We start from the raw sequence: 17,010 nt of genomic DNA on the forward strand, positions 1-17,010 counted from the left end.
GATCTTTCAGTTCCAGCACTCAATCACCAACCAGAAATTTCCTTTGACTCTTATTTAAAATTGGCCCAGTCTTTTTTTTTTTTTTGACAAGCCTCGCAAGTCTTTGGTCACTGGTCGGTTAATGATGAGTCTCCCCTGGGTCAGGCATCTGCCTCTGGTGCAAACAGCCATGCTTGGGGGGAAAGACTGGGTACAGGGTTCAGTGACCAACAGTGAGACTAAGTGTCTGGATTCCAAAAGGTGGTGTAGGTGGGGCAGGTAATGTGTGCAACATTCTCAATAGTTAGTTCATTTTTCACTACTGTTGCTTTATAGTCAGTGGTCACCACCACTACCGTAAAGTTGAGTATTTTTAATTAAAAAAAGGAACAGTCTCATAACTTCAAGAAAATAAGCAAATAGTCACAGATGTAGAGTTATCCTGAATATCAGAAGTGTATTTAGCACCAAGAACAACATTATACACACAAAAAAACATACAGGTTGAAAGAAGCATCAATGGTCTAACAAAAACCAGAATATAGTTTTATAGACCAAAGAACAGAGAATGGCAGGAAAATGACCTGGTGGTTATAGGAGTCAAAGTCAATAGGTTTCAACACTACAAAAGTAATATTTAAAAGTCGGCATAATATGAAGGAATTAGAAATTAAAAAAAATAATTTATACACTCTATTTCAACCATCAAGACTTTTGAAAAATTATTTTTGTTTGGTAAGTGTGAACGATCTGATTACTGAAATACTCTTCAGCTCTTGGCAATTTTCTTTTTGCATTTGTGGGACTCTGTTCTTTTGCTATCTTAGATACAAGGAACCCCCTGTGATAACACGAATTCAGATATAGTGCAACTGGCTCCCTTCTGCAGCAAGACTCATCCCTTCAGTTAATTAACCTTGTGGTAACTAGTTTATGGAAAAAAAGTTTTTTGACTGTACTTAGAGTGCAATTTGATTCTTTTGGGCTTATCTTTTATTTCATTATTTCCCTCTCATTAACTTTCCTGCTAGTGCAAGGTTAACTTGTAAAGCTTATTCTCAAATGCCAATTTGCCATAGTTAATTGGTTGGTTGTATACTAACAAAACGCGTGCATTTTTCTTTCATCTGAAGTCAATCTGCCTTCACTTCAAAGTTCTCTTTTCTTTCCCCTTTTCTTGGTGTGTGTCTCTTTTGATCTTATTGCAAATCCAAATTAGATATTTGCTGAAATTTTTACCTTTTTGATAACCATTCCAAAGGGAACATTAGTCAATCCCTCAGACACAGTCATTGTCTTTAGAATTACCCGTTCATTCATGTCTGGCAAATTTGTCTACTATTGGGAGTTGCGATGGGCTACATCAGATTGTATAGCTCAATATTCAAATCTTTCCTGCCTAAAGGAGAGGGAAGTTTGGTATACTTTCTCATATGTCGAGTCCAGTTGTTGAGAAGAGCAGCTGGAACTGAAGGCAATCACTCAAGGAGCTTCGCTGTGGTGACACAGGGCAGTGGTTCTCAGAGTGTGGTTTCTAGACCAACAGCATCAGCATCACCTGAGAACTTCTCAGAACTGCACATACTTGGGCCTCACTCAGAATCACAAAGTGTGGGCGTGTGTCTTAGCAACATTTTTGGTGATTCAAATGCACTCTAGTTGTTTTTTTGTTTAACCACAAAGGACATATATTGAGCATGTTTTCATATTACAACATTACAGAATGAATGTATGGATAAATTAAAAAAATACACACAAACAATAAACAAATGCGGCTTGGATTTGCACTAAGATCAAATGCACTCTAGTTTGAAAACCACTCACTGCCTTAAGAGTGCTGTTTGCTGCAGTCCAAAGATAACAGGGCACTGCCCTACTTCTCTTAACAGGTGTTGCAACTCCACGCTGGGCTCAGTATGCTTAGTATGCCGTTTGTAACAAGCATACACTGAGAATATTTGGCCTGCTATCACTTATGGCAGCACTCTGTGAAGTTCTAAAAGTAGAATTGAGATTTGCTCCTTTACTAATTCAGAGCCATTATCTCTAACTAGAGGGTCTCATACAGCAATTTTTTCCTCAATGGGCAATGCAGACTGATTGCACCTTCTCCCAGTAGGCTGTCTACCGGAATTCCTGAATTTTCTGGCATATGGAAGGCACCCTTTTTTCATTTTCAGCATTGTTTTTTTCCTTCCTTGAGAAAGGCGATTTTATTCTAATTGACTTATATCCCATCTCTTTCCATAAAAGTATTTGAAGTGGTTTATAAAAATTGGCACGAGTAACTCAAAAAAATAGAATATCAGGACTAAAGGAAAAGGAAAGAAATATGACCTATATCCATGTGTCCCTGTTGGATAAGGCAGCCTTTGAGAAAAATAGAATAATTTAGTATTACTACTTACAAACCATTTCATTCAGATAAAATTTGACAAAAATTTAAATGCAGATATACTCCAAAGGTCAGTAAATTGAGGTGTTTGCAAAGTGGTGCAATAGAAAGAGTATGGGCTTTGGAGTCAAATGCCTTATTTCAAATCACAGCACTTATTTACTGGCATGTTAGTAAATGACTTTAAAAAAGTCATGACCTGTAAATGATAAACACAGGTAAGCGTAGATAATTAATTACATGATGTGATTTCAAAGACACCAGGTAGATGTGCTTACTCCTCACCCCCTTTCCCAGCATCCTGCTATATCCAAATACCTTTTCCCTTCCCCCCAACACAGAGTGCATGAATTTTATTATTAAAAATAAATTTTCATTTATTCAACAAATATGTGAGCACTTATCATCATCCTTACCTTCTGATCATTTAGAACAAATTCTGGGAAGATATACTGTTAGCTTTTTAAATACTTCTATCAGTTTATCTTCCTTCCTGAAGGATTCTCTCCCTGCTGTGTGAGGAAGCGGGAGCTGGAACACATACTCCACAAACCTACCTATCAAAAACAAAATCTCCCTTAACAGACAGGGGTTTCTAAATAGCCTTTTGAATATCTTAATAGTGTTAAATCTACCTTTGAAGTTCAACATGATTTGCATTTTCTGAGCATGGCAAAGTGCTGATTATACTTGGTGCTAATCACACAGTAACATTTTTTTTTTCAGGAAAGGTTAAGTGCCAATGCATGGAATGGTTAAATGCCAAAAGTCAGCTTCAATTGTTTTTATTACAGTAAGAGGAATTTTACTCTTAATGCATAGAATTTGAAGAAAAAAATTATATAAGCTTTTAAAAGAGGCCCTTTTGACAATTATTAATACAAATGTGAAATAAGACCCTTCAAACAAATACTGATTTCAGTAAGTTTATACATACAGCAATAATTTATTCTTAAATGTTCATTTAGTTTCTGTTGAGACACGATTCATGTCTCATTAATAAAAGAGCAGCCATCTCACCTCAAATACCAGAATATACAACAAGTTACAGCATAGCAAAAATTCTACCTACTTTCAGATAAAATCTAGTTCAGGTAAAATAGTTTCATTCAATGTTTTACAGTTACACAGATTTTTTGTTTGTTTTGAGCACAAAATAGTGTAAGTTGTTACACTATAGCTATCTATATGAACATCATGTGACCACAGAATTGTTAATCATTACTTCTGAAATTGAACCATCAGTTTCATTCATGCAGTAAAGCAAAGCAGGCTGGGTAAACTTGTTCATCGGGAACCATATTACTGTGAATTTCACAGCCACATGATTATGATGTCAGATGGACTCACAAGGACTAAAACAGAATGGTTTTTGCATAAATACCAATTTCTCCCTGATGTAAGTTTAGTCAGTTTATAATCTAGAAATGATTGGTAACAGCAATATATCATATCTTCTATCTGTAGTGTTATTTTAAGACAAGCAATAATTAAAGGATGATGGGATGGGATGCTACTTAAATACATGAAAAACATACTGTACAAATATACTTGGCTTTACCATTTTCTTCCTAACTATCAAGAGTGCCTCCCAAAATATGACCAGTGAAGATGAAGTATACTATCAAATATGGCTTCCAGAACAAAAACCCTCTAACAAGAATCAAACCTATTTACAAAATTTTTCAGTCTTTTAGTTTCATTTGAAACAAAATTTCTTTTTTTGAATTTTATTTTTTATACAGCAGGTTCTTATTAGTTATCTATTTTATACATATTGGTTGAAACAAAATTTCTACATAGCAGTTGTAATTAACACTAACACATTCTTAGTTTCATCATTCCAGCTCTTTTTAAACAGATGTCACAAGGTAAGACCCAGAATGGCGTTTAGGACTTTGAGTTCCACTGGATTCTGTATTGTCACTTTTTGAATCTCGTTTCTTTGTGTTGTTATTCACTGGCGTTGGGATCTGAGATGGTCGGGCTGAAGTGCTATCTGCGCTGCTTTTCCTTGGGCTTGGGTTGTAATTAAAAGGACTCACTCTGGCAGCAACAGTCCCACTCGGTGAACTGTGCTTGCTTGAGCTGCTAGAACTAAATGGGGTACGTTCAGCTATTGAACTTTCATTAGTCTCTGATGCAGGGACAGGATGACTTTGTCCCGGTTTTCCCTCAGTTCCTTTTTGGTCTGGGGCATCTACCTGAATAAAGGAGTTCAGGCGGTTTTCCAAACCCATGGTGCGTACAGGAGCACTACCATTGCTCACATTTTGTTTCCCCTGATGATCTTTTGAATCTTTAGTGTTTGGGTTTCCCTTTTCTGAAACAGTGTCAATCACTGGGGGAGTATTTCCTGTTGGAGATCTTCCAGATCTAGGGTTGTTAATGGGGCAGTCCTCAATTCTCACCCAAACATCCTCTGTTTTAGAAACAGCAGGTGCCATTTGATAAATCAGAGTCTTTGATTCAGCACCATTTGCAGCACCTGAGGAAGTGGTCTGAGAAGTACTATTGGTGGGAGAAATTTCACTTTCTTTCATTTTTCTCCATGTTCCTTTTGTGGATACTTGGTTTTCTTTAGTTTGTTTGGTTCCTGAAGTAGAGTTCACATGTTTTTCATCCTCACTTTTTGCTTTTTCACTAGATTCTGATGAAGCAGAAAGAATTGAGGATGAACTTCCAGTTCTCCTCCAAGTGCTTACTCGAGGAAGGGATGATGAGTGTTTGCTGTGCTCACGTTTCCAGGTTCCTGACCTATTGATGGGAAGTCTGGAAGGACTTTCAGAATGAGAGCGTGCTATGTCATGGCGCTTTACTGGTCTTCCATCATTATACTCTATGGTGGGACTGAGATTAGGTGGGAGTTTTCGCCATCCACCAGCCTGAACAGATGAATGTGTAGACAGAGACATATCAGGAAGGGAAGGACTTAAAATTGGAGTCTGTGCCTGGGACCTACTGGGAGAATCTGGTCTAGAAGATGGAGAAAGAGATTCAAATGAAGCGGATTCCTCCAATTTTCTCCTTAGGGTTGGGCTTGGAGCTTCTTTGATGAAAGTTGACTGGCGTACTAATACAGGTCTCTCTGACCTATCAGATTCACTTCCACTTGATTTAGTTGAAGACATTCTAGAAAGTTCTACCTTTTTATTGGATCCATTGCTAGTACTCATTTGACTTAGTCCTTTGGAGGCAGATTCACTTCTTGGGATACTACTGACATTCTTGGATAAACCCGTTTGTTTGGTGAGGTTCTGTTGGCTCATCTGTCTGCCAGGAGATGTGTAAGACATTTTCCCAGAACCCGAGGACTTAGTTGAAGCAGTACTAGGGGATGACGTCCTTGGCAGCTGAGATAATTTGTTGGGAGGACTTATTCCATTTCTACCAGGAGAAATTGAGTTTCGCCCTGGAGACTGCATAGGTCTACTTAACGGCTGCTGGGCAGGTCTTGAAGGAGTGGAATCTCTAGATCCTGATCTAGAAGGCCCTTTATTTGACCCAGGTGTCTGGGATGCCTGCCTCGTAACAGGGCTTAATTCTGACTTCACTGATGGCTTGGCTCCTCTGGGGGAAGTGGTAGCTGCCTGACCTTCACTAGGGCTTTTGGAGGCTGGAGTCTTAAGGGGTGGGCCTTTTTTAGAAACTGGACTTGTACTTGAAGAGCTATTCCGAACTCCTGGAATATGAATCATTGTCCTACCTCGAGAGATTGAAGGCATGTTTGTTTGAAGGGGCTGTTTCATTTGGCTTGAAACTTCCGAATTAGATCGAATTTTTCCAGTAATCAAACTTCTATAAACTTTTTTCCCTCCTTTTATTCCTTTATTTTCAGATTCTAATTTCTTAGCTTCCAATGTACTTTTCTCCCCAGGTTTTAGAATTCGTGGGCCTTTATTACTTGCAAAGGGTTTTTCCTCTTGATCAGGTGTAAGATGAAATGGTGATCCCAGAGAGATTCCTGATTTCAGGGAAAGGATGGAATCTGAATCAGAAGAAGCTTGTCTAGATAAACATGCGGCAGCAGCAGCTTGATGTAAACTACTTACTATGGAATTTGCACCTTCCTGAATAGCTTTCCAATCGAAATTTTCTGAATCAGGGGATAAACCATGTTCTGACTCTGGTCTCTGTATATCTTTCAAATCGAGTGTCAAATCTTCTGCTAATATGCCACCCATATTTCTGGGACTATGCTTTTCATTATCAGCCTTGAGTCTTGAAGGCTTTTTCTTTTTTGGCATTGCAGAACTTATACATTCCTGCAACAGGTCATCTTCAGAGTCAATACTGAGAGAACTGAGAGAACTGTTTCTTGAGAAACAAACAGGGGTATCTTCAACGTGAAATGATTTAGGAGCATAACCTGATGCCTGAGGTTTACTTGGTTCTCCCTGTGAGTCAGGGGGCTCTGTCTCTTTGATAGGTTCATTTTCCTTGTTGTTGTTGTTTTCTTGATCAATGTCACTAAGAGAACTTAGAGAGGAATTTCGGGAAAAGCAAACCGGAGTATTTTCAATAGCAAAATTCTGTAATTTCTCATCTGTTGCTGCCCCTCTGTCTGGTATATCTTTGGAGGGCTGGGGAAAAGTGGATTGCTTCTGCAGCACGGGTTTAGGCTGACCTCGATTTATTGGATGTTTTGGAACAGCTTGTGTCTTATTAGCTGATTGTTGGTTTGAGGTTAGTTCTGTGTGGTTGGTAACTTTAGCTTCTGATTCCTTACTTTCCTTCCCCTTTCTTAATTCAGCCTTTTCCCTGGAAAGGTCGACATCATCATCATCAAAATCTAGAGAACTCAAAGAATCATTTCGTGAAAAACAGTATGGAGTGCCTTCAATGGGTGTGTAATGATGAGGTGAATCAAAAGTAAAACTTCCTCTGACTCGATCTTCATTATTTGGGACCTTATCATTGAAGTCCTTCGAATTATTTTTCAAGTTCTGTTTCTTTGACTCTTTGTTGTCTGAGAAATTTCTTTCAGCATTTAAATTATTTTTTGAGTCTGTATTTTTTCTTACACGTGTCCTGTATTCAGTATTTTGTGGTATAGGTTTTACTGGTGAAGTAGGTTTCTTCTTCTTACCATCTAATTGATTTTTGTTAGTTCCAGATGAAGACATAGACGCTTGTTGGACCTGGTCCATTATCTTTTTCACACGGAAAGGCTTGTGACTTTTTCCTTTGGGCATAGCAGAATTAATGCATTCTGCAAGAATATCGCCTTCTTCTGTTTTATTGTCATCCAGTTCAGGTATAGTTACAGATGAGGCTTTCCCTGTTTGAGCCTCATCTGTACTTCTGCCTTCTGTAGGAATGGTGTCTCGTTTTTCAAATTCACCTGACTGTGTTCCTGCTCTAACACCTTCTCCAGCAGCTAACTCATTTGGAGGGGATTCTATCGTTAGATCACTTAGAGATGTAGCTGTGGAAAAGTTTATAGGTGTCCCTTCTACACAATACACCCGAGGCATATCATCTCCTGGTGTAAAACTAACATGCTTTTGTGCTTGTAATCTGTTTTGTGATGGCAGAAGTTTGTACACAGGCAGTTGACTTGGTTTCCTTGCCACAGGTGGAGGTACTTTGGAAGACGTCTGGGCTGGCTTTTTGGCTTTGCGTGAAGATTTTGTTGGCATGGCAGAAATAATACACTCTTCTAGTATTTCAATATCATCATCATCTGAATCATCTAATAGATCTTTTTCAGAATCGGTGGGTTTTTCTGCCTCTTTTCCCTGGCTTTCATTTGATTCTTCAGGCTGCTCATTTTCTGTTTCATTCCCATTGTCATTTTCCTGAACCGGAGGCATTATTCTTAATTCCACATCTTTCTGAATAAATGGCTCATCGAGGCTCAGAGCACTCAGGCTAGATGAACAAGAAAATCCATCAGGAGTACTTTCTGTGGCAAAATGTAACAAAGCATCAGCATCTGGAAGAACCTGGACCCTCTGTACTGCAGCATTTACAGCAGCTTGCTTAGGGCCACTTTCTCTCTTCTCAGCACTAGGGGCTTTATTTTTAGGTACTTCTTGCTTAGTCTGAACTGACTGAGGAGGAGGGGGAGGAGGGGTTTTACTTCTGCTTGGTGGCATGGTTTGTCCAGGGCTATCTGGAAGGTCACTGGGGCTTATAATGCCACTCACCATTCCACTGCAGGGTTCACTCTGAACGGAGCTGGCAATTGAACGACTCTCAAAACTGTCAAGTGAACTGACAGAAGTACATCTGCTAAACATGAGTGGAGTCTCCTGAACGTAGTGCTCTGGTGGACTTTTAGGTGTCTGAGCACCACTCTTTGATGGAGATTTGGCCCCTGAAGAAAATTCAACAGCTTTGTGCCTGGTTGATTCTGAAGATAAACCAGAAGCCTGGAGTCTGCTGGATTTGGTTCTAATGTGCTGTGACACTGTTGGAACTTCACTCACAGAATCTTCAGTTGATCTAGTTCCACTGCTTTCTTTTATTTCTGCTATTTGTAGGGTATTAGCAGAATCTGCTTCTTGTGTTGTCTGATCACACCCTATTTCATCTTCAGCTGATGACAAAGATGATAATGAACTACATCTTGAAAAGCATATTGGGGTATCTTCTACACAGTAAGTCTGTATTGTTTCTTGGTTGATAGAGGGAACTTTGCAAGAGGAAGAGGTGGCTTTTTGGGTCTGACCACTCCTGCTCTGTGCTGAACTGTGATGGAGCTGATTCTGCCTCTTGGCATTCGATGAAGGTGTGGCTGTATTCTCACTGCTTGAAGAGATGTGTTCAGTTTTAGTGCTCTGTCCAGATGAATTCTTTGAGAATGAAAATGCTGGTTTCTGTGAAGAAGGAATGTCTGTGGTATATTTTAAACTATAATCAATAGGCTGGTCCACGTGATGTTTTTCTTCATTATATTTTATGCTATAATTGGTTGGTCTCTCTTCTTCCTCATGTTGCTCTTCCTCAGAGTAACGTTCACTATAGTTGGTTGGCTTATCATCTTCATAGTCATCTTCCTGACACAAAGACTGATTTACATTTTGATTAATTCCATGATTAGAACCTACTCGATTTGTTTCTGAACCATTGGCTGCTCTTGACCTATATGGGGAAACACATTCTTGCTGTCCAAAATGTGGTTGGAACTTGAGGTGTTTATCATCAGTGCTCTCAGGATATACAGGATAAGTTGTGCTTTGACTCCTTGATTGTCTTTCCTCATTTTGTTTTATTTCATCTTCTATTATATGTTTGGGTCTTGCCCACCTTTCATTCTGTGAAGGACTTTGCCTTCCGGAGTTCAACTGTTCATCAGAATATTTAAGACTATAATTTATTGGTGTATCTAGTTCTCCATCATTATCATCCATATGATTTGCACTATGTATTTTATGGGCTAGGTCAGCTGGATACTGACCATAGCTGCAAAATTTACTTTCCTCATCTTCAGAATAGGATTCAACTGAAGGTTTCATTTGACCTCTTTTACCATAACCATCACTACTGCTGACACTATTTAAACTATCATTTGAAGATCTCTTGTATTCTACTTTGGCATATGGCACTGGACATGTCCTGTTTGAGTTTTCTGACTTGGTGAAGTTGTAAGAGTTTGCATGTGTGTGGGCGGTAGAGCTTCTTCTTAGTGCATTCCTCTCATCTGTCCCACAATGTAGTTCCGGGGTAGACCCAGAACTTCTGTCTTCCTGGGAGGTATGAATGGCTGACACTTCTTCCATGACTTTGGCAATCTGGGCTGCAGTGGTAGAAATCTGCAAACCTCGCTTCGAAGAGGTTCCTGGATTTTCTGTTGCTGGGTGGTAGTTGACTAGGCTAATACCTCGTTCTCTCTCCAAACTTCTATCTTTCTCAGAACGAGAACTATCTAAACTTCCCCTTGATGAAGAGGAGCTGGGCAACACTGTAGTATTTAAATATGGTGACAAGACAGTCATGTTTCCAGTATTAAAATTGTCTGACCTATTATCATCATGTCGATTGGTGTCAAAAACATAGTCACCATAGAGATTTTGCTTGTGTCTCTGCTTACTACGATGAGATGCCTTGGGACTTAAATTGTCAATATTGTCAAAAGTTTCTGATAAATGCTGAGCATCTAATTCTGCTTCTAGGGCTTTTTGTTTCCTGACATGAAGAGAAGGCAAGCTTGAACCAGGAGACATGATATTGGCATCCTTATACTTTGCAGGTCTATTTGCCATGAGATTCCTTAAAGCTGCAGCACTTCCCATAGCAATCATCTTGTGCTTTGAATGAATGAGGTTCTTGAGCATGCTGACTGCTCCCATGTCCCATAATGCTTCCTGATCTTTAGGATTTCTTGCTGAGAGATTCCACAAGGTTCCGCATGCATTACTGACTATTGTCAAACTGTGAGATTTCAAGTGTTGTAATAAGGTTTGTAAGCAATTATTCTCTCTTAGGATTTGCCTGAAATAAAAATATCACAGAAGTAAGGTAAAAATCTGTTCGTAGTAACAACAAATAAAAGGACAGAAAACAAATTTAAATCTAAAGATAACTACTAAAGCTTATTAACAACAGGCATAATAAAATTACACCAAATTATACTATAAATTTCAGGCATTGCCTATTTCCTTTTGTTCTATCTTAGTTCATTTAATGTCTATTGTTTTAAAGTACTCATCTGTCAGGGTAAAAGCGTTAAGTTTAATCAATTCTGCATTTCCTATTCTGACCCAATAGCTTTAAACACTTTTCCTGAGTAGATATATTTACTTTATTTACATAGTGACGGAGTCTCTCAGTTTGAGGAGTAGAGATGTATTATGAAATCTTAAGCTGAACAGGGGCTGTGGTAATTTAATCTCTGGATGGGCACCACAGTGTTGACAAACTGAGACATCTCAGAAGAGGTAGACAGAAGAAACTGATTGACAATAGATCTTAACGAAGTCAGGGAGCACACTGTAAGCTCCTAGGTCAGCAGAATGACTTTTAGATAATCTTTCTGCCTCTGGTTTGATTTTGTAATACTGCCATTCCCCCTTACAAGTGTTCTCGGGCAAATTGTGTGTAGTCGTTATTTCTAAAAATAAACTGAAAGAAAAGTTTTCAAAACATTAACTATAAAAACAAGAGTTAAGAGTCAGCATAATGAATGTTAGGATCTGAAAGAGCTATGGCTTGTTTAAGGCACGGTAAAATGAAGTTTAGTGACAGCACAGTTGGCACTGGTGGGCTTTAAAACTGATAGGCAAGGGTGCAGTAAGCTTTACCATGGCGGCTCTCTAGCAGTCCAGTAGACACCTGAGTGCTTACTGAGTCTAAGAGGTCTTCTATGAACAGAAGAAAGGACTATAAGGCTTGTAGCTGGTGCATCAAAAACTTAAAGAAAAGATGTTTACATTCTTTTCAAAGCCCTTTTACTAAAGGTACCTCATAGTCTTTTTGAAAATGAGAGAGGAACAATACAGGATAAAATAAATAAATATGCTGTGAAAGATACCCATATTTTTGTTGAGATAATACAGAGCTCAAGTTCTGAAGATATGTGCCTTGTACCTGAGGTGCCTCTTAGGCCTCACAGCTCTAACAGATTGGATGAATGGTGGTTGGCTGAAAAATATTATCATTATTGATGTTACGGCACCACTAGAAAAATGTGAACCATCGTACTCTCTGGATCATAACCACAAGGTTTTGTTTTTTATAAACCTCATATTCGTTTAAGCCATGCTAACATACAGGAAAGGATTTTCTTCTCTGTAATATTTATGACTTTCATTTTTTCTTCTACACATGGGTTGTACCTCTCAAGTATCATTTATTTCTAGACATCTTTATGATACTATGAACTTGTATTAGAATAAATATGTTAATGAATAAATCAGGAATTAATAGTTATATTTTCATTGTCATAAATGTAATTTGGCTTAGAACTTGCATAATTACACAAAACACTGCTTACAGTTGAGTCTTTCTGAGAGTATGAATCTTAAAATTTCATTTAAAAGTAATATAAAACCCTGTATTTACCTGTGGTCCTCATTCGTAGCTATCAAGCTGGACACATTCCGTAATATCCCACCTCCACTTTCAATAATAGCTAAAGTATTTGTCTGGCTCCGGTAAGTGAGAGTGCCAACCAAAAATGCAAGCGCGCCATCTACGGCACATATATCAGCTTTATTCTCAGTGCAGTGTGCTGACAAATTCCATAAGGCACTCAATACGCTTTTGAGGGTTGATTCCTATCAAGAAACAGAATATGTGTCATCTAATTAGAGTTGGAATTTCCTTCTTATAACGTCTATGTTTACTTCTATTGAGGAAGCTTTTTTTTTTTCCCTCTTTAAATCTTCCCTGCTGCCCATCCTTCACGGGTAAAGTATTAGGAACTCCTCATTTAGAAAAACTTTCATAAAATATCAAATCGAACTTAAGACAGTGATATCCCCATGAAACAAGCAGAACGCAATATTAAAATAATGACCTTTATGAACTTTATTCTAAGTGTTTAGATGGTGCACGCATATCTCACAAGAGCTTATATTAGAATATGAAACAGAACTGATGTGCATTCTGAAAAGATAGCATTTTCAGGACAACAGAAGCTAGAAAAAGCCCTCTACATGCCGATATGGAAAGATATCTAGATGTATCATTAAATGAAAAGAGCAAGCTGCAGAGGAGTATGTGCAATCTTATTTGTATAAACACACACATATATATTTATGTGTGGTTGATTCAAAAGTAACAATGTAACTTATTAAAAGGAAAGCATACTAGAAAAACTCCAATTTCTTAAAATCCCCAAAGAAACAAAGTAATTGAAAAACCAGAACTCCCTGGTATACAGTATCACAGTAAACTGACAAATTATAAATGCCACAGAAAATACTCTGAGTATACAATTAAGGATATTTGGTCAAAACTTGCCATGATCCTGATGTCAGTCTTTCTTCTTACTACAAATCAATCAGGGAACAAACAAACATTCATTAGAGATCTACTCTGTGCCTATCACAAGTAGAGGCACTCCAGAAAACATAGCAACTGATACTTGCTTTGAAGGTGCTAACTGTTTACTCTGGGGAAAAAAGAATGCAAAATCATACTTGAAACCAAGGGCTCTAATGGAAAGATTATTGCCATCTGAATTTAATAAAATAAGTAAAATATTTCATGGAGGAGAGCAGCTCTGCAGAAGAAAAGACATGTACATTCAGAGAGAAGGCAGGGGAAGTAGGAGGAAAAGCATGGAAGTGGAAATAAGCAAGGGAGGACTAAAGAACAGAAAGAAGACACAGAGGAAGTCAAAGTCCATGCTGGGGCATTGTGGGAAGTAAGGTCAGAGAGGTAAAAGGCGGCCCTGAATGTCATGGCAAACATTTTGGGCCTAACCCAATAAGGAACAAGCCATTGTATTCTCTTCATCAAGTTATTAAATGAATAAAACAATGTAGGAGCAGGTTTAGATACTACTTATCAGGAAGCAGGGAAGAAGTGCTTTCACCACTGAAGATGTGAAAAGGCTAAGAGCTCAATTTTAATTACATTGTGAATGAGGTAAAGGTGGGACATTCAAAGTATCCTGAGAACAGAAAAAAATGGCAAGAGTTTAGAGGAGTGAGCTAAACTTACAACTGACCTAGAGGTGAGACTTGAAGGTAGGAACATAGAAGTTGCTCTTCAAGACTACATGTAGAGGGCCAAGGGTCTTGTTTCAAAGAAGCTTTATAGTCAAAGGAGACAAGGAGAAATGATTAGATGTTGGAAGTACAGGTGGTAAAAACAAAGGGAAGAGATTCAGTAAGGAATGTGATCAAAAAGTATCAAATATAGGTGTAGGTAGAAAAGAAATACCCTAGTTAATCTATAAGTCTAGATTTTGTTAGAAGCAATATATTAGAAAGGACTGAAGAAGGTATGGCCAGTTAACAAATGAAGCAAGTGACTACATGTTCAGGGTTTTGGTTCTTACAGGAAAAAGTGGAACACTGCAGAAGTTAGAAGAAGCAACAGAGGATTTCTGTTTTCATTTTCAAAATATTGGGCTTCTTACAGATAGCTGAAACATAAAAAAGCCGACTTCTCTACACCCAGTAGAGAAGATATAGAAGACAAGAATAAGGGACTAACAGCTTTGAGTAAATAGCCACGCTTAGGGCACAGAGTGCAGGTGAAGGAAAGATTCTGCTGTGTAGAAGAGTAAGAGTCAGCGAATGATGGTAAAATGATGCAGTACGTGGGGAACGTGGAAGGTAGTTTTGGTTCTTGTGGTCATTAGTAGTAAATGAAGTTGACAAGGAAGAGATGACAAATTAAAAAAGAGAATAAGAACGTTCATAATGACGGCTGCACTGAATGTAGAAAAAGAGGGAAAAAATAAATTCTAATACTGCTAACCAGAGCAGGCCCAAACCAGAATTGGATATTATAAATTTCTGATGGGCTACTTTTTCCAAGATTGGGCCTTGCATTAAAAATTTATAGATGAATTTAGGGAGAAATGGTCTTTAAACTACTCTTCCTTTACAAGAACAGGCTATGTCTTTCCATTTATTATGGTCTTCTCTTACGCTTCTCAGTAGGATGTGTCTTTTAATCTAACTTTCTTCGTTTGTAGCAATTAGTTTGTATGTAGATCTTTAAGGTCCTTGAGCGACAATAAAATAATGAGCTATTCAGCAGCAATACAAGTTCCCATAATACCTACAAATACGTTAAATCTTTCTGAAAACACACAAGCTTGATAAGAAAGGAGTCTTAAAGTGTACGTGGGGCTAATTTTTTTGTATAATTTTATTAAGGTATAATTAGAGAACAATAAACTGCACATATTTCAAGTGTGCAATTTGATCATTTTTGATGTGTGTGTATACCAAGATAACATTTATATCACTCCCTCCACTTTCCTCATGCCACCCCTAATCCAACCCTAACCCCAGGCAACCGCTGTTCTGATTCCTGTCATTGTAGATTATTGAATGTATCAATAGGTCATTCTTTTTTTTTTTTAATAGCCAAATTGTATTCCACAATTTGTTTACCCATTTACCTATTGATGGACATTTGCGTTATTTTTAGTTTTTGGCTATCACAAATAATCTTTCTGTGAATATTTGTAAGTCTTTGTGTGAATTTAAGTTTTTGTTTCTCCTGGGTGGCCAGGTTGTATGGTAGGTAAATGTTTAATTTTAAAACACTGCCAAATGTTCTCTAAAGTTGGATAGGCATACCTCAGAGATATTGCAGGTTTGATTCTAGACCATTGCAGTAAAGCCAAGTCACATCATTTTTTTTTTTTGGTGTGCATATAAAAGTTATGTTTACACTATACTGTAGTGCATATAAAAGTTATGTTTACACTATACTGTAGTCTATTAAGTGTCCAATAGCATTACGTATAAAAAAAAGTACATACCTTAACTGAAAAATAATGCTGTTGGAAAAATGGCATCCATAGACTTGCTTAATGCAGGGTTGCCACAAACCTTCAATTTATAAAAAATGTAATATCTGCAAAGTGCAATAAAGCAAGGTATGCCTGTACGCCACGTAACATTCCCGCCAGCAGTGTGTGAGAATTCCAGCTGCTTAACATCCTTGACAACACTTGGCCAATATTTTAAATTTTAACCAATGTAATATCTTTAATGGTATCTCGTAGTTGTAATTTGTATTTTCCTGATGACTAACAATGTTGAGTATCTTTTCAAGTGCTTATTGGCTATTCACGTATCTTCTTTTCTGCAGTGTGAGTACAAGTGTTCTGCTGATTCGGTAGTGTTTTAAAGGTATCTTTATGCAGACCCTAAGTATATTTGAGTATTACCTTTTTTTCCCAGTTTTGAGATATAGTTGACATGTAACACTGTTTAAAGTATAATGATTTGACTTACAAACATCATGAAATGTTTACCACAATAAGTTTACTGAACATCTATCATCTCATACATACACAAAATTAAAGAAATAGAAAAAAATTTTTTTTCCTTGTGATGAGAACTCAGGATTTACTCTCAACAATTTTCATATATAATGATACAACAGTGTTAATAAGATTTATCATACTGTATATTACATCCCTAGTACTTATTTATCTTATAACTGGAAGTTTGTACCTTTTGACCACCTTTGAATATTAACTTTATATCCAGTTATTTAGTTGAATACTTATTTCTAACAATTTTTCAGTTGATTTTCTTGGGATTTTCAGGTGTAAAATAATTTAGAAAAAATACATAAGTAAACAAACAAAACATCCCCAGACTCTTCCTTCTCTGAAAAGGAAATTTTGAAGAGAAAAATATGTAGGCTCTGGATCAAGGAGGACTGGTTGGGTGAAAGGAAATTCAGATTAGCTGAAAAGACTTGCTTAGTTCCTCTCAAATTTAAAAAAAATTTGCTTAGTTTCTGAAGTAGATATACTATCTGGAGATTATTTCCTTTTGTAAACAAATTATTATTTGAGGGATTTCTCACCTTTGGGTCTGATTACCTCTTGACAGGGTGACTATCAGAATTTGAGGACTCAGGTAGATTGAGATTTGGGCAGCAAAGAGTTAACACTCAACACCAGTGATTGGCAACGGAGGGTGATTGTGTCCCTTTTCCTTTACAGAGGACATCTGGTAATATGTGGAGATATTTCTGATTGT

At 37.6% G+C, this 17,010-nt stretch overlaps 1 protein-coding gene across 19 annotated transcripts in view; it reads right to left on the reverse strand.

Annotated features, from left to right (window-relative positions):
- Window positions 1–411: 411 nt before the first annotated feature.
- The window catches only part of APC (APC regulator of WNT signaling pathway), a 138,853-nt gene continuing 122,254 nt past the window's right edge, over window positions 412–17,010 (reverse strand). For all 19 annotated transcript variants that reach the window (XM_060296109.1, XM_060296110.1, XM_060296107.1 and 16 more), the window contains 2 exons: window positions 12,383–12,597; window positions 412–10,813 (listed from right to left, as the gene is read on the reverse strand). In XM_060296109.1, coding sequence (XP_060152092.1) covers window positions 4,228–10,813; window positions 12,383–12,597 — 6,801 coding nt within the window. In that variant the 3' untranslated portion in view covers window positions 412–4,227. The remainder of the gene's footprint in view (window positions 10,814–12,382; window positions 12,598–17,010) is intronic.

This window comes from Globicephala melas, chromosome 3, assembly GCF_963455315.2.
Source record: "Globicephala melas chromosome 3, mGloMel1.2, whole genome shotgun sequence".
In the NCBI taxonomy this organism is placed as follows: Eukaryota; Metazoa; Chordata; class Mammalia; order Artiodactyla; family Delphinidae; genus Globicephala; species Globicephala melas.